Below are 26,166 nucleotides of genomic sequence, written 5' to 3'. Positions count from 1 at the left end.
CCATTAATGAATTTCTTTTTGTAAATGGTGTAAAGGCTAAGAGCTTGATTCATCCAGTGACTGTAAAACAGACAGACAAGCACTGTGAAAGTGGAGCCATCTCTTGTAGAGTCTGGTAAGTCTACAGGAGCCCTGTGATTAACTAAGAAGAGCTGCTGTTGTGGATGTTCCTCCTTATTCCCATCCTCATCATGATACTGTTCCTAGAAAACCAAGTGTAGACTTAGGCTTCCTCATGACTTGCAAAGACTCATCAGGCCTGGAAAATATCAGCACATATAATACTATGACAGAACCTTGAGCTAACAGGCCAAACTTTCACTAGAACGTGTTGTTATGGTTTTTGCAATTGCAATAAAGTTCTGCTGAAGAATTACATAAAGTTAGAGGAGCTCTTGTTTATCTGATTGTTATTTTCTACTATCTCTGGACCTCCACTCTGTCTATGCAGGGATCATCTCTTGCATGTCCTCTGAGATTTGTATCTGGCTAGACTGAGGAATGATGCTTTCCAGTAGTTGTCTTTCTCCTATGTGAGACTTTTGAACTTGCATTTTGGCTTCATTGTACGTTGTAGCAAAAKAAATAGTTGGAATGTAGTCAACTAGATCAGTGGTCATAGTTGAATGAGTTTTCCATTCTGAAATGGAAGTTTTAGAGGTATTGATCTTCTACAAAGCTGTAGAGGTATTCTACAAGACATAAAATAAATGGTCTAAAACAGTATTAGGCCGGTGAAGAGTAGTCACCAGGGAGGAAGTGAGATCTTGAAACTTAATTATTCTTTGGGCTTAAAATCCCACGTGTTCTGATGATACCTATCAATATTATTTATTTATTTTGGTGAAATATGGCTGAGTAAAAATCTAAAATGGCAAATCATTCTGAAAAATATGAAGTGGAGCTGAAAACATAATTTTCAATTTAGTGTTAAGCCTGTTCATATGCTAATTTGCTCTTTTAACGTAACCCTGACATTTGTATATTCAAAATGGCTACTTCAGCAAGAAGGGAAAGGAAGATACTTACCATAATAGAGGGGTGGTCGAAGGACGAAAGATGCATTCTTGCTGATTTCTTGCTGAAGGTGAGGAAGTTGTAAGCAGGGACTTTCAGAAGAGGCAAGTTTACTTCCCTGTCATTTCAGAAAGACAGCAAAATGGGGGGAAAAAAATGCAGAAGATTCTGGAATTCAAATAAGTATTTGTCACAGTGTTGTTTAAGTTGCAGTGAAAGAATGGGTATTGCCAATGCTGTTATGGAAAAGGATTTTTTTCTGTGCTGCACATGTGTTTTGTTGGGCGGGGACAGAGTAATAGATTTCAGCTTCATTTTTCTGAAAAGAAAATGAAGTCATTGCCTATGTCATTTTGGATATGTATAATTATATTCAGATCAGGTGTGCCGTCTCTGAAAAAATCCAGAATTGGAAGAAAAAAAGAAAGTGATGTACATGAGCTTGATGCATGCATTGAAGAAGACAGTGGTTAAGAATAACTTCAAAACCCCCCCAAACAAGCATATTACCCCCAAGACTAAATGTCTCCATGGTGTAATGTAGATGAGAGAAATTTGCTGAACTGATGTGCTGTGCAGTTGCAAAATTGCTAGATATGAGCCACGAGAGGGGAAAAGGGGCATCGTTTCAGATCGGGGATGGACGAACCCAGGGAAACGACCCCTTTGATAGAAGCTCCTGACTATACTGAACTTGGATGTACGGTTCAGCTGTGCCCCGTAGGGCAGCTTGAAGCGGCTGTGGAAGTTCACCCGACAGTCTGGGCTGCTGCTTAAATGGCTGGTCCCGGCTTTCAGATTTTTTTTTCTTTTTTCTTCCTCTCCCTTTCCTTATGCCAGAGCGTATGTTCACATGACTACATGATGTGCCAGATCAAAGGGCTAATCCACCTGAAAATAACCTGGCAAAATAAAATACTAGTTTTTACCCACTTGACTTTGCYGAGCCAGCCTCGTCACAAGGCCCTTTGAATGCAGGTGGCTGCAAGGCAGGAGGGCAGAATGAATGGGTAGGGTGGTAGGAAGCTGTAGCAGCCTGAACATCAGTTAGCTTATGGTAATTGTGGAGTCACGTGCTTATTCCTGTTAAATACCCTGAAAAGAATGCCACTGTTGCCATTCAGTAATTTTCAAAGTAAATGTTGTTGTTTTTAAAGTATGTGCATAGAAAAAGTAGTCATTTTTGTTGTAACTATATGTTACTGTATTTGTTTTTCAAATTACATTGCTGTAGTCTAACTGAGAAGGCATTATGCAAAAAAATCTGTTTATGGAATGGAAATGTTGCTTGTCATCTTCCACATTTCTTCAGAAAGTACATGTTTACATCTAAAACAAACTTTCAGTGCCAGAGGTTCGATTCCCAGAAACACATGCAGAGGCACAGAAGGCTTAAAAAAGAATGGAAACCCCAAACCAGCTACAGTTCCGAAGTACAGTAGATGGAAGTACTTAAAAATATACATAGCACTATTCATAGCTCCTCAAGATTCTTTCAGAATTCTTCATCATATGACTAAATTACCTGCTGACTCTGGTGCATGCAGTGTGGTATTTCAGATTATTCTAATTCCAAGCATCTAAATACACAGTCTATTTTAATAACAAGCTTAAATTCATGTGCTTATCTTGAATTTTGAAACAATTACATTTTTGTAACATTATAGAACAAGTTAGCCTTTATGGAGGAATGTCCTTGGGATTTTCATGATTTGCATTCCTTTAGGAATTGCGGAAGTCATGACTTTGTGCTGCAGTGTTCATCCCACATGTTAAATGTCATTTGCTAAGTGTGCATGCAGTATAAAATTTTATCTGTAGCACAGGGTAGTTTAGAGTATCCAAGCATTCTTGGCTGGTGCGCTGTTACTGTGTATTCCCAGTTTGACAGAGGAAGCCAACATTGTTCAAAATACACGGTAAATCAACCGTGTTGGATACCAGGATCTACAGTTAAAACCAAGCTGGCCAGTCTTTTTAGGGTGCCAAGAATATGTTTAATTCATTGTCACCCTCAAAACAGTGTTGTCATAGTTACATAGCTGTTTGCACACTGGGAATGTAGTTGATAGACCCTGGCCTTGTGCCTGTACGTTCTCTGGGTGGAGTTAAAACTCCTTGTTCTTAAACTTATAAAACCTTCTTCATCAACTTGCACAGCACAGCAGGACCCATGTTTCTCTTCTTCATATTCCTCCAATAGAGACACTTTAACTGGGGTAGTTTCAGACTAGTCACCCACTTACCGTTGGTTGTGTTCAAGCAGCTGGGGCATGAAGGACTTGTGTGCCCATGGTGCAGAGCTGGGAGTTCAGGAGCTTCTGTTGCAGCTCTGGTATCAGTCAGGAGCCCTCGTTCCCTGGCAGCAACGCCAGTGTTTGCAGGCAAAAAGAGGACGTGGCAGTGAGGTTGCAGGAAAGGCAACCCAACTAGGCTCAGTAGCAAAAAGACTGGAAATTACTGTGTAATATTTTTTATATGATTAATTTATTTCGGCCGTAATGTAAGTTTGGAATGCTTGTAGACAGTAGTCACCTTCCCCACTTTTTCCAATGGATGATTTCATTAATCGGTACCATTAGCTTGGCCTCATCTGTCGTCTTTTCACTTATTTTAAGTAAGTGTCAATTTAGTAGAATTAACCTAAGTCTTAGCATGTTCTTACTGTAGTTTTGAATTGCATTTCTGTGGTGTCATTTATCATATGTGTTTTTCAAGTTTTGTTCATGTCTAGTTCATGGTAATCGAAAGGGAAATGCAACTGCAAATGCAGAAAATAATTTGTAGAAAGCACATTTCTTTGATCAGCAGTTACCTTCTACTGGTGCCAATATACTGAGTTGTTTAAAAAATGCACCCTATTTAATTACAGTAAAGTGGTATCTCAGCAAGCCTTTTCTTTTTTATGGTAAGTATAATTTCTGTTTTTATTGTGAATAACTTCTCTAAATATTTTGGCAGTCTGCATGAGGACACTAAGTGAAGTTGACATGCTTTTCCTGTTTGGAGTTGGCTTGTTCTTGTGCAGTATTCTAATATAATCATCATATCCTGACAAAGTGTGGCGTGAATGTGAAACCATGAGACAGAAATAATTTAGGTTACAGAAACTAGCAGTCTTCTCAACCATAGGCTTCCAGTCGCTAAAGGACTGTACTGACATGGTCCTTTTTCTCTTCCTGTGAAAGTACTACTTCTCCCCACTCCCAAATATGTTTCATCCCAGGAATAACTGATTTGTTGTTTCAATTTGCTGATTCAATTTGCTGTTTCAACTGTAGTCTCTAAACAGATAGAATGGAGAAGTCATGTATTAAGCTGTATTGAAATATTTTCTGATTTCCTGAATGCTGTGGTGGTTTGAAATTACTGGAGAAGCAAAACCCTGGAAAAACATTTGAAGCAAAATTATACAGTGAAAATGCATAGTTCATTTAATCTTCGGAATACTTATACATCCAGGTATGATGTTCCTGATACTTGTTACTGACCTTAACTGTGAGAAGATACAAGTAATGAACTGTTTCACTAAGTAGCAAAAGATGACAAAAATCACAGGGGTTGAATCATGGTGCTATGCTTTGAGTTCCTGTAAGTTCTGGAGATGGTGAGAAGGTTTTATAACCAAATATTTCTGTAAATGGATCAAGAAGAACTAATCTGAAAGGAATAATCATCTTCTCCTTTTAGCTCCATCTGCAACTTTTCCTAATCCTATGTGATCTAGCCTTTCCAGTGCTGCAGAGAGGAAGCCAATTTGGAGTATTTTTACCAGATAATTTGATTAAAAACCTCCTTTCCCATCGTGAAGAACATTCTTGGCTTTCCTGACTGGCCCTGGTGTGCGCTGGTTGCGTAGGGGGAGCCGCCTGGTGACCTGGACAGTGATGGGGCACGTGTGAGAGAGGTTTCCTAGTCTTCTGTGCTGGAGGTGTGATGTTGCCCTCAGCAGCAGGGAGGTGATGTGTGTTGATAGAGGTAGCAGCCCGGTGTCCTCCCAGTGAGTTGTGCTCCTCCAACAGCGGCTCCCGAGGGGGCAGCAGGACAAGGCATCGCCTCTGCCACTGCTCCTTGTGGCTCCTCTTCAGAGGTGGCCTCTGCTGTCTGCTTGGGGTAAATGGACAGGATGCAGACAAGAAAAGGGAGTAATGATTTTGGCTTTGAGACAGGTTGGTCCTCCAAGCGACCGAAGGGACCGTTGTGAGCTAGCAGGAGGACTGTCTGCATGAGTCGCTCCCTGAGGAGCTCCCGTTAAGGTTGCATGTGTTGTGAGTAGAAGGCATGCGTTGCACCCTTCAGTACCTCCTCATGTAAAGAAGTTCTCATGTGAGCTATGCTACGTGACCACAGATCAGAGCTGTTAGAGCACAGCTAGTAAGGGGTTATACAGGTACTGCTATAGTATGAATGATTAAATGCTGAAGACTTTTCTTTTTTGTTCACCTGTTCAAGTCCACTGATAATTGGATGAAAAAAATGTGGCTATATTTGGCTTTCTAGTAAAAGCTCAAGAACAGCTATCTAGACATACAGAACTAAAAGGCAGAAGAGAGTAGCATGTTACAGTTGGTAGGAGAAATTATTTGGTGAAAGGGACCTTTTGAGTTGCACCACTAATTAGAAACTCTTATAATTTTTAATGCCTCAGTAATTACAAGATTTTGCATTATTGTTCAGTCCTATGTCCATGCAAAGTTTTTTGGTAAAATGCTGCAGTATATCATTAAATTATTTGGTAATGTTCATACATAGACATGAGATTACAAGGGCTTTATCTCTCTGACCAACACTGTAAGATACAGTTTCAAACCAAAATGCTTACCAAGTACGTCCCAGAGTGAGGACCCAGCCATGCTTGTACCAAGGTGCTTATAAAGATGCATTTTACTCCTCTGAATTACCAATCTATTTATTAGTAATCTGTTTATGTTACAATTTGGGGAGCATTAGAAAGAATGTTTCTCTATGGCCTGCCAAGGAAGTCACTGTGGTGCTTATACTCTCTTGGTAGTTTGCCAGGTAAAGCTCTGTGCCAAGTTTAGCTCCTTAGGTGCTCAGGAAGTGATACGTGAGGATGCACTGAGGAGTTCCCCAGCCGTCTCCCCGCCGCCCACCAGCAGCAACGCGGCAATGGTCTTGTGCTTTAAAGAGGAAGTCTTCAGAGGCACCTGAAACTAAATCCTGTACAGAACTCGCCGGGCTCCCTTTGAACGTCTCACGTTTTCCCAGTTTGCGTTCTCTCAAGTTCATAGCAAAAAATGCTTATCCGATGGTATTCACTTCCTGTTGCTCCCTCTATGTATTTTAGTGTCAGTGTTTCATCTCCCCAAGCTTATTAGTGTGGATTAAAGTACTGGACATGCTTCAGTGGGCCAAATCTGCCATCGTACTTCTGAAACAGCATTAGCATTTCAGTTGCGAGTGCTTCTGCAATAGTGGAAATGGCAAGCATCAAGTGAAGTACAACTACTGCGTCAACTTCCAGGTTCTTGTTGCATGGTTTGGAAGGGAGGCTCTTTCAAGCTAATCTCACAGAGGGTAATTTTCAAGTTGTGGTGCTCCTTCAGTGAGAAGGAGGAGTTCCTGCGAGGCATTCTGAATCCTTCTGCAAGCATGATACCAGGGTTTTGAGGCTCATGTTTAAATTTCACTTTAAAGATGAAAATTGGGTGCAAAGAAGTTGTCGTTTTACATGCAGGTGTGCACATAAACATGCTTGGGAGGGCACTCTGCCTTTCTACCAGAAAATAGTATCTTTTATACGGTAACTTAACTGTCATATGGATTTTTCTTAACTTTTTTCTTTTTTTGTAATGAAAGCTTTGATATAACACAAATGCTGTTTCACTTACTCTCCAATTTTTCCTATACCCCATTTCAAAGTGGTCAGAATTGCGATTTCTCTGACAGGGACRCTTTTCATACTTTGCTGCATGCGTGTGTCTTTCAGATTAATGAATGATCATGGATGTTAACACCAGGTTCACGTTTTCTGTCTCCTGTTGTATATCCTATTGTAGTGGGCTGGGGAGAAATGAGGCTATATTTTAGTGTGCTTTTCTCTGCACTGCAGCTTAACTCTTGAGAAAACTAAATGCGTGCTTATAAATTAGCTCAAGTTTAGAGAAATTTTAAGTGCTGTACAAGTTAAGCTTAAAGACTGTCTTTTGCATGCTGTCCCTATATGGGCAGGTGTTAATAGACATTGGGCAACACTGAAGTGTGTACCTCACAAACTTTCAGTAAGGGATTACTTAATACATGCAGAAAATGCTTTATATGGTATTGACCATTGTAAATAATATAAAGAATTCATTTACTTCTAAAACATGGCTTGTTAGACTGTAAATTCTACAGATGCTCTTTTCACAGATTTCTGTTTTCTCCTTCCATTGGCAATACCTGTTTCTTACTTACATTCTTTCAGAAATGATCTTTGCCGTGTGACAGTATATCCAGGGTAGAAATTCACTTGATGAGCCACCGGTCTGGGGTCTTCTTTATAATGAAGACATTTTTTGCAAGACATTTTTTGCAAGGCATTCATGCTCCTGCCGGTTGTTTGGTGCTTTATGAAAAACAACTGTCCCATAGTCACTTCAAGCTTTTGAGCGTCCGGCAGTTTTTGCTTCTTTTTAAAACGCTTTTTAACTCTGTCAGTAACTAATCGGATTGGGGTCCCCTCAGCTAGGGGAGCATTCCAGGACTTGGATCTGCTTCTGCTAGAAGACAGAAATGTCTGCTGATGCAGATACTTTATTTGATCCCCTGCCAATCACCTACTTGAGTTTATAGGACTTTGTCTTCATTTTTATTCCTTTAGTTCTGCTAGAGGTTTGTTGCTTCCCTTTGCATTCTACCTGAGCTCTAAACGGTGAATGAATAAAACTTTTCCAGGCTGCAAAGGATCTTTCATACGCAGCTTTCTGGGTGGCTTCTGAGCTCTTCTAGCTAAATTGCCATGTTCATCTACAGAAGCTCAGGAATAATGTACTTCAAAATCATGTATTTGCCTGAATGTGTCTTGCTATTACTGTGTCCCAGTCCTTCTCATCAGCTTAATACTTCAATGCAGAGAATGGGGATTAGCCTGCTATCTAGTAGTCTGAAGAACATGCGCTCTGATAGAAGTTCCCCATTAGAAAGGTCTGCCAAGGAACTGAAATTGCCATTCTTCCTTTGTCCTTCAATGCTTCTTATTCCCTCTCCTTCCTTTTTTTTTTTTTTTTTTTTTTAAAAGCAATTAAAGTTTGCAAACATTTGCTGTTGGCTGCATTTGTTCTAGTAACATTAGAACATGGAAGCTGAAGCCCTGGATTGCAAGGGTCCAGGCAAGAGAACAGCTTAGAAATAAAATGATGTTCTGACATAGTGCATATTTCTAAGAAAATGAAACTGAAGAATAAGCGAAAGTGGAGTTACAGCTGAACATTAAGTTTATCCCTGTTCCTGGCGAATAGCATATGCCTTTTTTTCAAGACCATTTTGGACCTGGCTAGACAAAATGGGTGGGAGGGCAGAAGGTGGAGAATATCTGTATCCTATTATGAATAGGAGGAAATTACTGTCTGTAGGCTGAATGCTGGTGGGCTCAGAGTATCCTGCTGGCAGTCTGGTTAGTGTTGTAGGATATTGAACAAAAAGTGGTGAATTGTCAGTTTTTGGTGTTTAAAATAACTACTAGGAATCACAAGAAGTTTTTTAAAAATATGCTGTGGGTTTTCTATTGGCTTTCTTGATTTTTAACTGGAAACTTTCTGCTTTCTTTCAGGAGCATTTTTTTCTCTGAGAACTTTGCTGCTAAAAAGCTCCAAACAGGAGAAGTAAATCCAGTCAGCTTGTCAAGTTGCTGGCTCAGTGTAAAAGTGCTTTCATGAGGTAACGTTGGGCCAAAGTCAACTTTTCTTTCTCCTTTGTAAATCTGCAGCCAAGCAATGGGCCAGAAAATCTCAGGGAGCATAAAGTCTGTGGATGTGAGGGAGCCTCCTTACAGGCCTGTTAAACGAGAGCTGAGAGGCCCGGATTTTTGCAAGCCTGCACGACTGGACATGTTATTGGATATGCCCCCTGCCAAGCTGGAGGTCCAATATAAACATGCATGGAACAATGAAGATCGGTCTTTAAATATATTTGTAAAGGAAGATGATAAACTAACCTTTCATAGACACCCAGTTGCCCAAAGCACAGATTGCATCCGGGGCAAAGTTGGCTACACAAGAGGCCTACACGTCTGGCAAATTCACTGGCCCACAAGGCAACGAGGAACTCATGCCGTGGTGGGTGTCTCGACAGCCGAAGCTCCGTTGCATTCTGTGGGATACACGTCGTTGGTTGGTAGCAATAGCGAATCGTGGGGCTGGGATCTAGGACGCAACAAACTTTATCACAATTGTAAAAACCAACCTGGGGTCACGTATCCTGTCTTTTTGGAACCGGATGAGTCTTTTGTACTCCCAGACTCCTTACTGGTGGTTTTGGATATGGATGAAGGGACTCTTAGCTTCATGGTGGATGGACAGTATCTTGGAGTGGCCTTCAGGGGACTAAAAGGGAAAAAACTTTACCCCATAGTCAGTGCAGTTTGGGGGCACTGTGAAATTACAATGAGATACATCAATGGACTTGACCGTAAGTGTTACCAAATTTTTTCATTATGCTATCTTTCAATTTTTTTCATGTTGGATATTTTTTTTCTTTATCTTCCTGTTGTGAAGTAAGTGCACTAGAGGGGATCGGTCCACTGTGGGTAACTTGTATCCCCATAGTTACTGCCCACAACTAAACTCTGTGCATTGTGTCTCATCATGATGGTATGGATTGTATCAAAATATTTTCTGTTCTGAGAATTTTCTATTTTGGCAAGCAGAGTGGTAAGAAATCTGTATCCAAAGAAAGGGAACAGGCTGAGGGGGGGAAAAAAAGTCTTGAGAAACTTCCTGGATGTATTTAACAGCAAAACTCTTGCTTACTTGAGGATATGTTTTATATCTGTGGTTTTCAACCTTCTTTGATTTGTGGATATTATAAAAGTTTCCCATAGTAGTGAAACTCTAACATGGTGTGTGTAAGCATACTTGAATTCAGGCCAGTAGCCTTTCTTTCCACAGTTATCTTTTGAGGACCTTTAGAAGCAGCTGTGGATCCCTAAGAATCTGGGATCTCAGGTTCCCAGGTTTTCTATTCCTCAGACCAGCTTGGACCCAGTAGACCCACTCTGCTGTATCACAGAGCCAAGAATAGCTGAACCCTGTTAGTCCTGCATGGATTCAGGCATCTTTGCAAATGTATTTCCAGAGCTGAGTGCTACATGGTTTAGCAGAGAGAGGATTCAGTAGCTCTGAACAGTCCCACTGGGTCTACTACTTGCAACTATGCTGAGCTTCAGATGACATCATGTGCAGGCATGAACTCTACATCTGTCTCCCAATACACAGAGTTCCAAAAAAGTAAATAGGTTTGAATAGAGAACTTGACCTAAACTGAACTTCTACAGGCAAGCTGGGGAGCAAGATACGGAGATGGACCAGGAGCTCTGCAAGAGTCAGCTACTGTCTAGGAGGGGACAGATTTAATGGGCCTGTCTGGGCCTAATTTTTCCTCTTGCAAAGACCCTGGAGTGCTTCCAGTTGTAATTCCCAGGGCATCTTTATCCAAGAGCTCTCATTATTCCAGCTGAGTTAACTGTCCTGGTGGCTGGCACAATTAGGCTACCCAGATATGAGGGAGCTGAGAGATTAAGGAGGATGCAGCTGCTCTGTGGGGCCTCCTTTCTCTCCCACTGTGAATTATGGTGTAGAAGGCTGAACAAGGTGGTAAGAGGAGCCTTGTTCTTGCTTAATACTGTATCAGCTGAGCTACTGAATGAACTACGCTTGTAAGTATTTTAACAAAAATAGATGGCTGAACAAAATTTTTCTTGGTTTTGGGACTTTATGAATGGAACTCAGTCTTTTAAAGAGAAAATAATCTAATAGCAAGTGAACAATACCTCTGCCTTTCAATTAGTAGCTTTTAAAAACCTCTTTAGGTTTGCTATTCTTTTCAGTTATAATGGGATGGCCTATTTTTTTTCCATCAAAATTAATTCTCTGCTCATTAACCATGCCTCTGACATACTAGCCAATGTAAAACCATAATTAAGAATTTGACCTTGTTTAAGATCACCTTTTGATAAACATCTGTAATAGGCACTGGGGGGAAACTTTATCCACAGCATCCTTGCAAGGTTGTTACAGCCAACTGTTAAATGGCAGCCTCGTGAGTAGCCGAGGATCGAAACTATTCTAGATGTTTACTCAGACATTGCGAAGAGTTGTGTGCTAACAGTTTGCTACAGCTTCCCTTTTGCAGGGTGGCGTAGGGGAGCTGCTTTTGGAAATGGAATAGTTCAGTGTGGAAGCAGTTTTCATAATACTGGGAATATCTACCAAGCTAAGCCCAGCCCAGCCGGGCTTGGCCTGCCGCCTCCGCAGAAGGAGCTGGTGTGCACTCCTTCTGTGCCCTTCGCTGGGCTGGGAGGTTAAAACAAAAAGGATGTGAATGAGTTTGATAGAAAATATGCGATAAAAGGGGATAAGTAGAGAAGGATAGCTGGCAGCTGTGGTCTGCGAGATGGCAGAGAGAGAAATTCTCTTCCAGTTTCTTGTGGGGGGAGTTTTGTTGAAAAAGACAGGACAGCTTCCTAGACTATCCCCAAGAAAGGCAGGATAGTCATTTTTGAGTGTGTATCTATAGCTAAGAGTAAACTTATGAACTAAACTTCTATATAGGCCTAGGCTAGTCTGATCATGTGAAGAGGAAGTTTAAAACCACTTCGCTGCGAGGCCGTCTGACAGCCTGGCATCACATCCCCTGTTATCACATGTTCACTGATCCATTGCTGTCCTGCAACAAAAACAGCCTCTAGAAACCAAAGGAGCTCGTCTGTCTGGTGCTCTAAAGCAAACCCCTCGTCTCCTCTGCTAGGACCGCTGGTACCCAGGCGCGACGGTGTGCAGCACTGCAGGATTGGTCATAGGACTCCTGTGTTCACCCTTATAGCACTTAATCTTACGTGTTTTTGTCATTGCTTATTCTTGTGGAAAAAATCAGAATAGATCTTGAGGCGGTGATGTGTACCTGTTGCACGCACAAATTTAAAGGCATTTAAACGTGCTTAGATATGTGGGGTGGGTTGGTTGGTTGTTTTTAAACCTTACTTCTGGGAAAAAATGAGCATTCGTATCTCGTGCTGCTGATTGCAGCTTTTGGTAGATACGGCAGTAAACTTAGGTGTTCTTGAAATTGTGCTGTCAAAGAGTGAGTTGTAACTTTGCTATTTAATGATTGATTTTGGCTGCTCCGAATGCACATCGTGGTTTGTGCTGGCTGTTTATGCACTGTCTTACAGAGTAAATGGAGGCCTTGACTGCGGGGGTTTCTAGCGTTTTCCGTACTTGCTGTTTAAATAGATGACCTCTGAATATTTAAAGGCCCGTGTATTTCAGTTGCCTAGCAAAGAGTGAGAGTGCTCACAAGAACAGAAGTGAAGGGATCGCATGATGGGCTCGTGAAGCTGCGATGACCTTGCGCTTCTGACGCTGAGGTAGAGATATGCTGTGGACCTGGAAGTGCATTTATTACTGTGCAGGTAGAAGTGTCAGCGAAGGATAAGGCTGCGGGTCTGTTCCAAGGACCTTAGTGCCCTCTCTCCTCTGGATGTTGCTCCTAGAGTAATAGGGTTAAAATGTAGTTCTTCCAGCTGCAACTGATACCTGCTAAAAATGATGAAAACCTCACCCTTTTCCTCCCCTGCAGCAGTGGGAAATTGTGCTCTGTTGGCTCTCTTCTGGAGAGCATCAGCTTTCATCAGTGCTTTGCCCAGCTGGTGGAGGGAACGTGCAGGGAGACAAGGAGCCTGGGCAGACTAAGCAGCTTTTCAGGGATGCTGGAAAAGGCGGGTGGTTGGCAGCTCGCCGTGGTGTTTGCGGGACACCCGTTGCTCCACCTGCCCCGCCGCCTGCCAAGAGCGCGCGGAGTCGGAGAGCTGCAAGGAGCCGCCCTGGCTGCGTCCCGCTGCGATGGCAGTGGCCCCGGCCCTGGCAGCAGAGGCTCTCGGTGCCCGTCCCGGCCTGCACAAGCCTGGAGTACAAAATGCGGGTTTATACATACCGCGTAATTTTGGAGATGTATTCTGATGGATGCCTCTGGTAAATAGAAAATGATATCTGATATGTTTCTCAGAACAAATGATCAGAGGTTTAAAAATATTTTACCTAAAGTATTTGTACTGGCTTTGAATTGTCTGTATTTATTTATTTATTTTAGAAGCATAGCTATGAAAAGTCCTGGATAGAATAATGTAACTGGTTATCACAGGGTCTCTAGAGACTCAGTGAGGAATTCCACATTCGTTTTCCAAACTGTTTGCAAGTGTTGGATATAAGGAGGAAATTGGGAGGTGAGCAGTGTAACTAGTTTGGGTTTATTGTTTTTTCTGTCAAAGAAAGTGCACTCACTTTAGAGATCTTTGATTTGACCTTTACCAATGGAATGTACTACTTATCCTATTTTTCTTGGAAATTTTAGAGGCAGCTCCACCATTTGTTGGCTGGCAAGAAATGTTAGTGCCTTCTGAATTTAACTACTAGAAAAATATATTTGTATTATATGTAATCACTTCTATAGTTACTTAAATGGGTATCAGATATTATTTTCCTTTATTTTGACAGTCCGTGCTACTCCCCTGTAGTAAGAACTGTCTCTTTTGTAACACACCTGGCTGAATGAAAGAAAGTGCATGCCAGTCTTTTGACTGGGGGTGGACAACTAAAAGTTTCATGTTGGTTAAACTTGTAACATACCTATTTCTGTATAGAAACGTATTTCTTAACAAGTGATGGCGTCTTACTGTTTTGGGTGAGGTGTCTGAGCCTGAAGTAAATTTTGGGAATGGATCAGCATTGTCAGATCTTAACTTTCCCAAGTGTGCTGAACCACGCGTGTGTGGGATTATATTCAGGCAGTTGAAGTAACTACTTTGCTGTTAAAATAGTGATGTGTTTCCTGTTGCAGGAGAAAATAAAAACTTTGAGGATTTTTTTTTTCTTACGGGCAATTTTCTAGAGCAGCAATTCCCAAATCCTTTTTCTGTCTTTTTAAAGCCAAAGTTCAAGCTGGAAGTTGCATTCAATATAAAATGATAGTTTTTGAAAAGTCTTTGACCCATTTGAATTGCTCCTGAATTCAAGCAGTACGTATGCTTTAAAAGAACAACATTGAAAGTTCTGATTTAAAGTCTTCCAAAAACTTCACAAGCTCCTCTGAGAAATAGTGAAACACTATAAAAATGTATGTTGCAGATCATGGCTGATAAATTAGTACTTGTTCATTTAAGCAAAACGGTGGGAAGAGGACATAAGTGCTGCGGTGGGAGACTTGCTCACTGAGTAAGTGGAGTGCAGTGGTGGCTTCTCATCCTTAAACGTGTCTGACAATTGAATGGTCAGTATTTTGAGTTTCAGAAGTGCGTTATGAGTCCAGTTCTGCCCTGTTTTGAACCAGTATTGAAGAAAAAGTAAGACATTGTGCATTATGGGTAATACTAATAACATGGCCCACAGATGCAGGATATGGCAATGCAACTCACAGCTACCAAACTGGGAATTTAACAGCTTCCCAGGCTGAGAACACACAGCGAGGGCTGCAGAAACACTGTGCACTCGGAACTGTGTAATACTACAGAAATGATTGAAACAAAGGCTGTTCCCTGTAACCGAGTGCTGGCAGGATGACTTCTTGAGGAAATTCTGATTTTGTGAACTGTTTCATGTGCATAAGTCAGCACAGGGCACTCTGGCTAATGCCATGGAGAAACATCTGTAGATGTACGTCAGCACTGGCCTTCTCCGCAGGTCTAAAAAGGCCTTCTGGTATCTCTTTCAATTTTTTTCCTCTTGTAGCCTGCACGCTCTCTTAAAGTGCAATGCAGGTTGCTGCAGCTACTACCTCAGAGACTGAACTGTCTAGCCGGGATATGCTGCCTTCCCAATTAGGGACGCTGTGATGGTGACAGCTTTAGATAAAATTACACGTTGCCAGACTCTTGCCTGAACTCTTGGTTGTTATGAATTTGCATTAAGAAAGTACAAGTCAGTGTTTAAGTGAGCTGAAGTTTTGAAATGGTATGTGAAAGGGAAAAAAAAAAAAAAAAAACCTTGAATTTCATATTACAACATGTTGAGCAGATTGTAATAACAGAAGAATAAAAAATTGCAACCCCACCCCTGATTTATACCTTTCTGGTTCTAAATCCCAAAGCCATTGCTTAGAGATGAGTAAAATTGGCAGGATTTGGGGATAATGCTGCCCAACCAACTGTTCAGCAGTAATGTCTGACATCCAGCTGAGCCGTGTTTTAGCCTTAAAAATTCTTTTGTCTTTTTAAGTTCCAAGAAGAATAACTCATGTTTTGGTTGAAAATATGCTGCAAGATTTTTTTTTTTAAGAGAAACAATAGTATCCTGATAACTTCCTTATTCCCTTCAAGGTCTTTTCCATTCAGAAGTTAGCCATCTGGCCCAAAACTGATGTTTTCATAGATCCAAGAATTACGTTTATGAGATGTTTGGGATGTTTCTTGCTTTTATCCTTGAATCTCATGCTTCTGAACATTTTAATTTCAAAATAGTATCTTAAAATTTCTTTTATAGAATAGTACAGTTACTTTGAAATATTCTGTAGCACCTTCATGCAATATTTACGTGGTTTTTTTGCTTTGATTTTTTGTTGTTGGTTTTGTTGGTTTTTTTCCCCCTGCTTAGGTGCCAAAGAGCACTGCTGTAGCTCGATAGCCTCTTGCAGTTCTTGTTCTAGTCCTTGTGCGGCCCGTGTGCAGTTCTTCTGCACAAAGCAACTAAGTCTAGTTGTTTTGGAGTTCAGGGAGCCAGGAACGTATACTTCTAAAAAGAGAAAAAGACTTTACTAACAAATGTAATGCCAGTTTACGGAAAACAGCTGTGTGTGCAAGCTCATATTTTAACCTGCAGATCTTTTTTGGAGTATTCAGTGCTCACCAACAAAGATACCATGGTCTCTGTGAACTGTCACTGCCTACTGACCTGCAGAAGGCTACCTGATGTAGTTCTGTGGTTTGGGTTTTTTTAACGTCTGTAACTATTTACATCCCAAATAAATTTGAAGCACTTAAAATTAGTCTTTGAATGCTGCCGTTTCATCCACAACGCACGAATAGGTGGGTGAAAGCAGTTGTCCAAACAGAAGTTCTGGGGTCCTACTTTACTTGCGAAGGGCCCGTAACGTTGCTGCGGTGCAAACCAAACGGCAGGCATTTGGAGAACAGAGATCCCGGTGGAGTTTTAGGGTGACGCCTCTATTTCTGTGTAGAGACTCGGGAACAGCGATCCAGGTTTTGGGATTCTGGGCTTCCCCTCCTCCAGCTGTGTCTGGATCCCCCTGGGGCATTGCGGAAGGCCCCAGCTTAAGGCCTGAGTGATTTTCCGACCCTGGGTTGCAGGCGTCCCGTGGGCGCTGGGGCACGGGGGGCTCGTGCCGAGCTCCGGGGCTGAGCACAAAATGACTCTCCTCCTTCCTATTAGTCGCAGTTTATTCTCACTCGCGTTGGGCTGTCTGATAACATACCGCACATGTGGATTATAAATGCAGGCTCTTCTCCTCAAAGGCCTTTTAACTATAAAGAAACCTACGTTAAAACTGCAGAATTGTTAACTGCCAGGAGAAATGTGTAATTTCTCGCCATACACTCTTTTTCCCCAAATGGTTTTCAACTAGACTTTTTTTAATTGATAAGTCTTTTGTTTATCTAAACCTGTTTGTTTTATGATATGTAAATGATCCATTACTCTGGAGATTGCAGTGGAAATAATGTACTCTGAAAATGCAGTATAATTCTGTCTTGCTAAATCTTGGTGAGAATTTTCCCTGCAGACGTGCCAGCAGAGGATGAAGTGCTAGTAATTAAGCAGCTAATGCTGTGAAAGAGCAATCTTTAGCTTTTGGGATACTTTAACAGGAAGCAGTGTTTTTGCTTTCTACTTTAGGAATCACAGAGCTAATTGTGCCCCCCCCCCCCGCTGTATAAAGCCATTTCTTGTCCTCTAATCCTAATTTGTTGATGTTTTCTAAAGGATTCTCAGCTTTTTCTCAACAGCTTGACAAAGCTGCTGCTCTTTCTTTCAGTCCTCCAGCTTCTCCCCCCACCCTCAGCTGAGCTTGTCTCTTCTTTTCTGTCAGTGCACTCTACTAATAATTAATTCCCACCTGCCTTTCTTACCCCTGACTTCAGGTAATACAGGTTTTGGGGTTTTGTTACTAAGAATAGAACATTAGGCTGCAGCGTCACTCTTCCAGAGGCAGGAGATTTCAGTTAAGTGTGTGACTTTAACTGTRACAGTGAATGGTCTTTGTAATGGTCTTTTGGGGTGAATATTGGGGAAAAAAATATATATATATATTTTTATACATAAAATATAAATATTTAACATTTATTTGTACAAAGTAATGATGATAATGCAGAGACTCATCTGATTATCCCAAGTTGGTAGTAAATAGTTGCTCATAAAACCACGTAGCTAGAAAGGCCATCTCAGGCTCCTGTTTTTTGTAAGATTAACAACGTCTCATCTTACACAACTTTGACCTGTTCTTAACAACCTCTAGTGACAGAGACTACTCAGGCAAAGGTACTTACCACCTTTACAAATAACAGGGTTTTTTACTTATGATCCAGTCTATTTTTTTTTGTTTTGCTGCTTAAACCTATTTAATGGGGAATCCAGTTGTCATTGACCTAAAAGATAAGAAGTTGCTAGCATGCTTCAAGTTCAGCAGCTCCTGGGGCAGGGGACCAAGTTTTGGGAGCCCACCACTGTGCTGCGGTCGCTTGGATTCAGAGACGGCTGGGCGAGTTCTTCCAGCTCGCGCTCCTAAAGGGACCGGGGCAGGTGCCGAATCCTGGCTTTGAGAAAAGCCTGCGTTGTTGTCTGCTGTTCAAATGCTTCCACTGATTTCACGTGTTTGGTTTTTAAGAAATGAGAAACTTGGAGAGTAGCGACTGCACTTCTGTTCTCCAAATTCAAGTAAATGTTACTGTAATCTGAAGTCAAGTTAGACTTTGAAAATCACATTTATTACTCTAAAAGAATGATTAAAAAATTGATAGCTTTGCTTAATCCTTTTCTGAATTTGCTGGAGCTGTGATGCTGGAATTACTCAGTAATGTGAACTGATTTTCACAGGTTTAAGTTAGAAATAGAAATTTGGAAAATATGTTTATTTTAGGATTTGCTCTATCTGTATTGCTGTCAGGCACTGTACAGCATAAATTCAAGCTTCAGTGCAAATAATTATGCTTCTGCAATAGATTATCTAGTGATTTATTTATTTTTCTGTCAAAAATGTGTGTGCTTGTGCATGCCATTGGGATATCATTCGCCCAGTATTGAAGGGAGTGGTTTAGAAAATCCCTCTTAGTTTTTGTAGGTAACAGTTCATTTTTAACAGCTTATTCAACAGCCCTATTCTAACTCTTCCCAGTAGTAGAGTCTTTTTGCATACTCTTTCATGCACCTTTTGCTTGATGGGAGGTGGCTGGAAGCATTGCCCTTAGATATTGGTTTGTCCTGAGATTCCTTAGGGCTATTACTTCCCTTTTCTTCTGTGTTACCTGTGCTGATCAAACTGTCCACATACAGATACACAGAAAAAGTATGACTATGACTTAGTCTTTTCCCCTATGCAATATATGCTATTTCCTCCTGGGAACTTTTATAACTTGCAGGGTGGTAACTTTCTTCTGTGGCTTTTGTTGTGAGCTATCTTCATGCAAGTATTTCTTTGTTCATGATGCCAACGTGCTGCTCACATACTTGGTTTAATTTAGTCTTTTGTCAAATGGGGGAGAAAAAGGCACAAAGTCTCTTCAGACATGTCATTCCTTTACAGTTTTATTCATGCTCAGATGTGTTTTTATGGAAAGCCAGGTGGTTTAACCATCATTGCACTAATAGCTAAAAGGGGATCTACTGCCGAAATAAAATTTGGAGAACATCTCATTAATTTCCATGTTTTAGTATTTGAGAATCATTACTTGCTTTTATTCCTTGTTTTGCGAGTAGAGGTGAACCTGTAGGAACGTGCCCAGATGTTGTGCGGGTTTGCTGTGGTTCCTGTAACAACAGCAAATGCGTGCTATTACTTAACATCCATGAACTCTGTTTAATGGATACTGTTCTAATTATACAAGAAAGTTACAGCTACAGTAACCATCAGAGGTTGTAGTATGTTAGGCTACCTTCATAGTTGTAAAACAAGAAGGTTTCTCCATTCCTCCTGCTACCTTTAACTTCTAAGTCTTTTTTCCTCCTTAGATTAGAAAAAAGTTCAAAAAACAAACAAAAAACCAACACTTTTTCCAGTGTGAGATCTCTTTTCATCCTTTGCCCTGTTCATGTTGACTGTGATGCCATATAATTTCCTCATAAATTATATTTCCCCTTACAATACTGCTTGGTTTGTATCTCTAGCCTTGGAAGCGTCTTCCCTTCTCTAATCACAAGGTCTTCCTGCACGTGGCTTTTCTCTTCTTCCCTTAAAGACAGGGTAGCCTCTCTGTTTGGAGAGGCAGGTAACAGCCCGGTTTCCAGGCTGGGCTCGGAGCAAATTGCACTTTAGAAAGCTGCGAAAACATAAGACAAACCTGATCTTTCTGTAGTATACTGTAATGAGTGGCAATTTATATACTGCTCTTCAGAGTATGGCAAAAATCATGTTCTTATTGTAAATCTACAAGGAAGTGTATCTGCAAACAAGCAAGTCTGTAAATGTTGCTGTGTTTTGCAGATAGTTGCACTGAAATTAATGACCCTGCTGCGTACTTTCCGGCATAAATAAGAAGAAAGTTGCCCCGACAGTAAAATTATGTTAAAATAATGCTGGGACTGTGAAGTGAAACCCTCTGAAGTTAGTGAACAGCAGAACCGAGTCTGCTTTCTGCAGCCGCCGTCTGAGCTAGGGATTACGTGCGTTACGGCGGTCTCCAACTACATTGGCTCCTGTTTTATCCAAGGTGGTATGTTTTACTGTAGTAACAGGGGATATGTTCTCCTGAAGGCATTGTTTTGTCAATGTTTTTTCCTTGAATCTTTCCCCCCAGTCCTCTGTGGCTCTGTGAGTTAGTGTGTCTCTTCGTTTCTGTAGACTAGCCAAGGGGGTAGTCGTACAGAGCAAGACGGACCCTGTGTTTTCGGGTTCAGCTTTGTATTAGCTTTTTAAGCTAACTTCTAATAAAGTAGAAGTTCTGCTAGTGATAACAGGATTGGACTAATGCCCCACCTCCAGTTGTGAGATTCCTGTATATGTAGGGAATTTTAATAACTTTAATTTTTCACTTAACTCTTCTGGAATGGGACTGATCAACCAGATTTTTCTTCAGGCCTGGTAGCAAATAAGTATTCAATTTATGTTTAAAAAAACCTTTCAACATAAAAAGTGTGAAATGGTATACTTCAAGCTTTAGCGCCGAGTCTGAAGGTTCAGGCAGAGGAAAAGTTACCTGAGAAATTATTGAGAGAACTGAAGTTCGGCTACCAGAATGATGAGGATTCTTTCATGTTTTTAAACATTAATTTTAAATGTTCGTTGATAGTGAAATGCAGAGGGTAAAATGATGGCACCCCTTCTGAGAGGATTTATGTTAGTGATTTGAAATTATTTATTTTCTATAGCATTACAAACGCTGAACAGCATTCAGTATTCCTGTTTGAGTTGCACATCTTCACCGTCGACGCTCATCAGTGTCTGCTGCTACGTGAAGCTGTTCATTAGGAGCGCTGGATAGTTTGGGTGATGCTTGTTCAGGGTAGACTTAAAGTAATTGTGTGCGGTAACTGAGTGGGGCAGGTATCCAGTGGTACCTCATATCAGTAAATCAAAGCTATATCTCTACTTTCCATAGACGTGCCTATGAAAACATGTCATGAATTTGTCGATCTCATATGATGAGTAAGAATATAAGACTATCTTCATGCCTTACGTGAATGTTTCTGTCTTGAACTAAGGAACTTTCACGCCTAGCATATATTCATGGGCTATTTCTAAATAAATAATCCTTTTAGAAATGGTTATTTTTTAGCACTGTTTTGTTTTTTCTTTGTTAGTTTCTTTGCCTCACCAGCTGCCTTTTCCAGGTAGTCTTGATGCTCGCTCTTTGTTAATGACACAGATTGGTGGAGCTCCTGGGCTGCAGACAGGCTTCCGGCATCAGCGTGGCAAAGCCAGTTGCATCTTTCCTACCACGGACTGAAAATTCAAGTATGCCTCTAAGCAGCAATCTGGGAATGTTTTATGTATGAAGATCTTATTTACTGAAGGAAGTAAGTTTTCAGATGGATTTTAATTGCTGTTAAGCAAGTAGTGTGGCAGATCTTACCCAAGAGTGTAATAAGGCACCGATCCTGTGCCGAAAAGCGTGGTTTACTCGAGCAGTCCTGCTGTGTTTGTGGGTTGCATCCTTTGCATTCATGTTGTCAGGGGCCGAATGCAGTTTGCAAACAAATTTCTTGTTTGTTTGGCCTAATCTAATGATCCTATTGCAGGAAAGCAAATTTGGATGAAACAGAAATGTATGCTGAGCAAGGAAGTAGGGGATACTGAAAAGGATAACTTTGGTTTGAGGGTCACAGTTGCGTTTTCTGAGCATGGCTTTTTTATTTCTGTAGCACACTGCATTTCCATATGGAAATTCATGTTTGCCTGTGTAGTTTGGGCATTAGATTAAAGGAAGACATGCTTCTGCTTTGCAGTAAAAACTATCTGAGAATGTTTAATAATAATCTTCTTGTATGTGTCACTCAATTTTTTTAAAAAGCCTTGATACAGCATCTTGAAGCTTAAAAAAAAAAAAAAAAAAGTACTTTCCCTACTCTGTGGTTTCGGCTAGCTTGACAGTTAAAGTGTATTTAACCAAAGCAAAGTGATTAGTTCTCTTGGATCTTGGTGCTTTTCAGATGGTGTGTTTGTGTTGTAGCTTTTGGCGCTCTCTTGGAGAGTCTGTAGTGACTCTCCGAAATACATTCTTCTGTCCATCAAAACACTGCATGTGACCGTACCAGTAGTGTGTTTGCACTTTCTGTAATGCAGCGCTTAATGCTTCTAGAGATACTTCTTTTATGAGTCATTCATATTATGTAAAATACACTGTTTGGAGAGGTTTTGTGAAGACCTTTATAAAGGTTAGAAGCATTTTAAAGGTTTATGAATGAATGATTTTTTTTTTAATTTAGTGATTTTAATTAATAAATTTTAGTTGTAAAGGTAGCGCAAGTACTCTGAAAATAGCATGTTTTCTGTGACCCCCAAACCTTCTCCCTAGCACGTTGCCCCTGGTGAAAAGTCATCTCCTCTGAGTTTCAGCTGATTTTCGTCGTGCTGCCCGGCCCTCTCGGCGCGTGTAACGTGTGCGCTGCGTGTCTGCTGTTTTAGCTAAAGCAATCGCTGTAACGTAGCGTGTGTGGCTGCAGCGGCGGCGGCATTCCTACCTGCGGTGTGCTTGCCATATGTGCAAACAGTTTGCTGATTTTAGCGGTCCGACCTCTTGGCCTCTGCCTGTATAAACAACCGCAGGCCAAAGTGCAGAGAGATCAGAGGGGAAACTTTAAACATCCGGCCCGATCTGCACTCCATTAAGGACACGTTAGGGTTTGGTTACAGCCAGCCCTTTTGTTCTGCCAAATAATTTGTTCGTAACACATTTGGGAAGCGTTCATCTGGCTCACGGCTACTTCAGTGAACTTTTCTTATTTCATTTTACTTAAAGGAAATTTTTAATTGTCTGAACGCTCTCGAGCCCCGTGTTTACTGAAAGGACCAGCTAGCAGGAGGGCAGCGGCCAAGCTGGCGAGGGCCTGGTGCGCTGCGGGTGCCRGGCGGCTGCAGGCCAAGCCGGGGCAGCCGGCGCTTGCAGACCCTTCGCACCTCCCGCTTCTCTGTGCGCTTGCTTTTGCCCTCTTGTTTAGTTATCTCTGTGGACTAATGCTTTCTGCAAAAAGGGGAAAATAATCCAAAGTAATAAGTATTTGGGAGACCTAGCAGTTCTGACATTCATATTTTTGCCTGAAAATGTTACGAATTTTGGCTGCCTTTATTAGAGGTTTGCTCTGGATAAATCTTTTGAGACAGTAAGGAAGGCAGCGTTGCGGAGCCAGCATCACAGTTCCCACACGTTTAGGCTTGAGTGTATTTTAAATACTAAAGTTGTGGTGTTTTATCATCATCCTGGACAACAATTCTGGAAATGAAACTCTTTCCAAATTGGCTATGTGAACAATTCTCACACATGAATGCAAATGATTTCCTAAGAATTCAGATTTTCCTTTTTCCTAAATCACTCATGCTGAGAAACTTCCAGATTTCCTATGGGCCCCCCCCCCTTTTTTTTTTTGAACACCTTTACATCCAGTGTGTGTGTGTGTATGCTATAATCATAAAAGTGACTGAAAATAAGTTTGTCATTAGAGCAGAAATGAGATTAAAAAGCAGCAGAACAATAGCTCGGACTTGGAACCGAGCAGGGGTTGGGCCTTTCGCAGCTCTGTGGCGGTGGAGCAGTGGCAGCAGCAGCTCTGTCATTCTGTACTTCTACTTCTCATCCATATGCTATTTCTCCATTTCTTTCTTTCTTTATTTATTTCTGGACATATTGAGTCTGGCGTGGTGGCGTGGTGTTGAGATACTAGATTTTAGTACTAATCTGGTCAGGGGAGTGTATGTGAGATGCTGCACATGAGAATTTTGTGCATGAAAGCATATGAATGAAAAGGAGTTGCAGCAGAAATGTGGCTAGAGCTTGACTATTTGCAGAAGTCTCAAGGTATGCCTGTTTTGGGGGTGAGGGGAAATCCATCCACTTCAAGGGTGCCTCCCTTGCGAAACCTTGCTGCTCTCATTAGGGTTTCCTATTGGGGAATCCCATATTGTGGAAGTAGCCCATTATTTTTTGTATGGTGCTAATTTTGGAGCAGGGAGAACCATGCCGGTGTTGCGGAGGAGGGGTTTCTCAGCAACCTGCTCCAACACGCTGATCATCAAATCCAGGAACTCGAAGTAACCTCTCCTCAGACTAGTCAGCTGGAACCACCGCTCACTTTCTATTCCCCAAATTTCCGTGATCATAGAAACTTACTCAAAATGTAAGTACCAAAAAGAAACTTTTTATATATGAAACATGAGTAGGGATAAAATCTAAATGTCAGTTTTAACATAAATATATTAAACCACTTAGTCCCAGTACTTCTCTGAATTAGTGTAATTGTAATTTAACTGATAGTTACTTTCAGTGTACCTGCTCTAATTTGTAAGGCGTTTTAATAAACCGTAATAGTAAGCATGTTGTATTAAATAAGAAAAGCTTTGCCTCCCCATCCGAAGAATAACAAAATGCCATTTATGTATCAGGTAAAGTTGTCAATTTTCTTCCATGTACTCTGCAAAAACCATCATCTTTGGAAATGTGGGTTTCCAAACTCCACGTGAGCTCTGTTCCTTGCGCGGTATTTACATACGCGCGTTTGCATGCTCAGAGGTCCTCGCTGTGTGTGTTGTCCTATTGCCCCCAGACAGCGTTCTGATTTTCAGGATCTGTGCTAGGATCATGAAGACGACGTTGTTTGCAGGTTGAGGAAGACTACTGTATGGAAATATGAAAAGCAGTTTCTAACTGCATGTTAATAATCTCCAGACAGGAGGAGCCGATCTGGTATTAACACCTGCTGCTTTCCACCACTGCTGGTTATTGCGTACCGAATGTCCCTATTCATCGTTCTTCCTCTGTTACGTGGTCGGTCTCCCTTATAAACAGGCTAAGATGTAGACCCTAAACCTATTATTTTTACCTGTCTTCTAGATCTTTTCCCTCCTCGGTGCACCACTGCCTTTGTAGTGTTGAATTTTTCTGAGAGAGATTAGGCTCTTAAACTAGAGCATTTGTCTACTCTACGTGGTCAGTATTTGAAGCAATACATGAAAATAGGAACTACTCTGCTCCTGAAGCAGGTGAAGGTGGTAATCAAATATTCAGGAATTTGTTCAATAGTGAACAGTACAATCAATGGTGAAGAAAACCCTGTTCATTTCTATAACCAATATGAAAACACGCATTAAGCATGTAAAACTCGTTTGTCAGACTTCTAGGATTAAAATTTTGAGCCAAAAAGGCAGGTGGTAAATCCATTTTCAAACGCTGATCCGATGATAACATCGGGACTGTCGGGGAAGCGCAGCCCGGCGGCGTCTGCGGGGTTCCCCAGGCGCTGCCTCCCCCTGGTCCTCGGCTGCTCCGTAGGGAGGCTTTAACCTCCGGAGTGCTGTGCTGGCCTCGTGGGAGCGCAGGGCTGGAAATCGTCTTTCTCTCATGTTCGCTTTTTTCTTTTTGTTCATCCGTGAATGACGCTGTCTTTATGCCTACAGATTTGAAAAATGATCTCTGCCCAGTTGATTCTGCCAGGGGTTTTGGAGAAACAATATTAAAAATTGGCTTTTGAAGGGGGGAAAAAAACAAAAAATGGCTCTTCAAGGATTTGGGGTAAGCAGTGTGTCATAAAAATGTAGTTGTGCAGAGCTGTCTTAAAACCTCGACAGATCTAACTTTAAATTAATCCCCTAAATAAACTCTATAAGAAGAAAAAAAAAAAAAGCTTTCTTTGGCTGTCAAAAAGTAACTAGTTTTGTTTAATGTTGAAAATCATGATAAAACTGATCCAGTTTTAAAGCACTCAGTTAACCTTGTGGATTAAGAAGAAGCCAAAGAGATATGGAGTTTTAGCTTATCAAAAAATAGCCTGGGGGAGGGTGCTGGCTAAATACCCTCTGGAAACCTTCTAACCGCCAGCACAGAGAAATGCCAGTTTTGCTTTCATTTCAGAGTTGGTCTCAGTCACAAGATTTCTTCACTATTTTGTTATTTATTATTCTCTCTTACCCAGAGCAAATGGAGCCTTTTCATATAAGGCCTCATGTTTGTTACTACATGATACTGTCACAGAATGAAATATTCTGGATTAAGCAGGATGAGTTTTGTATTTTTTCCAGCTCTTTATCTGTTTTTAGATAATGACTGCCGTGTTTGGCCACATCATA

The 26,166-nt window shown here is 41.2% G+C and overlaps 1 protein-coding gene across 1 annotated transcript in view; it reads left to right on the top strand.

Annotated features, from left to right (window-relative positions):
• The window catches only part of SPSB4 (splA/ryanodine receptor domain and SOCS box containing 4), a 97,258-nt gene that overhangs the window by 15,917 nt on the left and 55,175 nt on the right, over nucleotides 1-26,166 (top strand). Inside the window, exon 2 of the mRNA XM_026073074.1 lies at nucleotides 8,789-9,645. Within this exon, the coding sequence (XP_025928859.1) occupies nucleotides 8,952-9,645 (694 nt within the window). The 5' untranslated portion in view covers nucleotides 8,789-8,951. The remainder of the gene's footprint in view (nucleotides 1-8,788; nucleotides 9,646-26,166) is intronic.

Source organism: Apteryx rowi, unplaced genomic scaffold (genome assembly GCF_003343035.1).
Source record: "Apteryx rowi isolate R43461 unplaced genomic scaffold, aptRow1 scaffold_36, whole genome shotgun sequence".
Lineage (NCBI taxonomy): Eukaryota > Metazoa > Chordata > Aves > Apterygiformes > Apterygidae > Apteryx > Apteryx rowi.
This window is presented reverse-complemented; position numbering and strand designations above follow the sequence as displayed.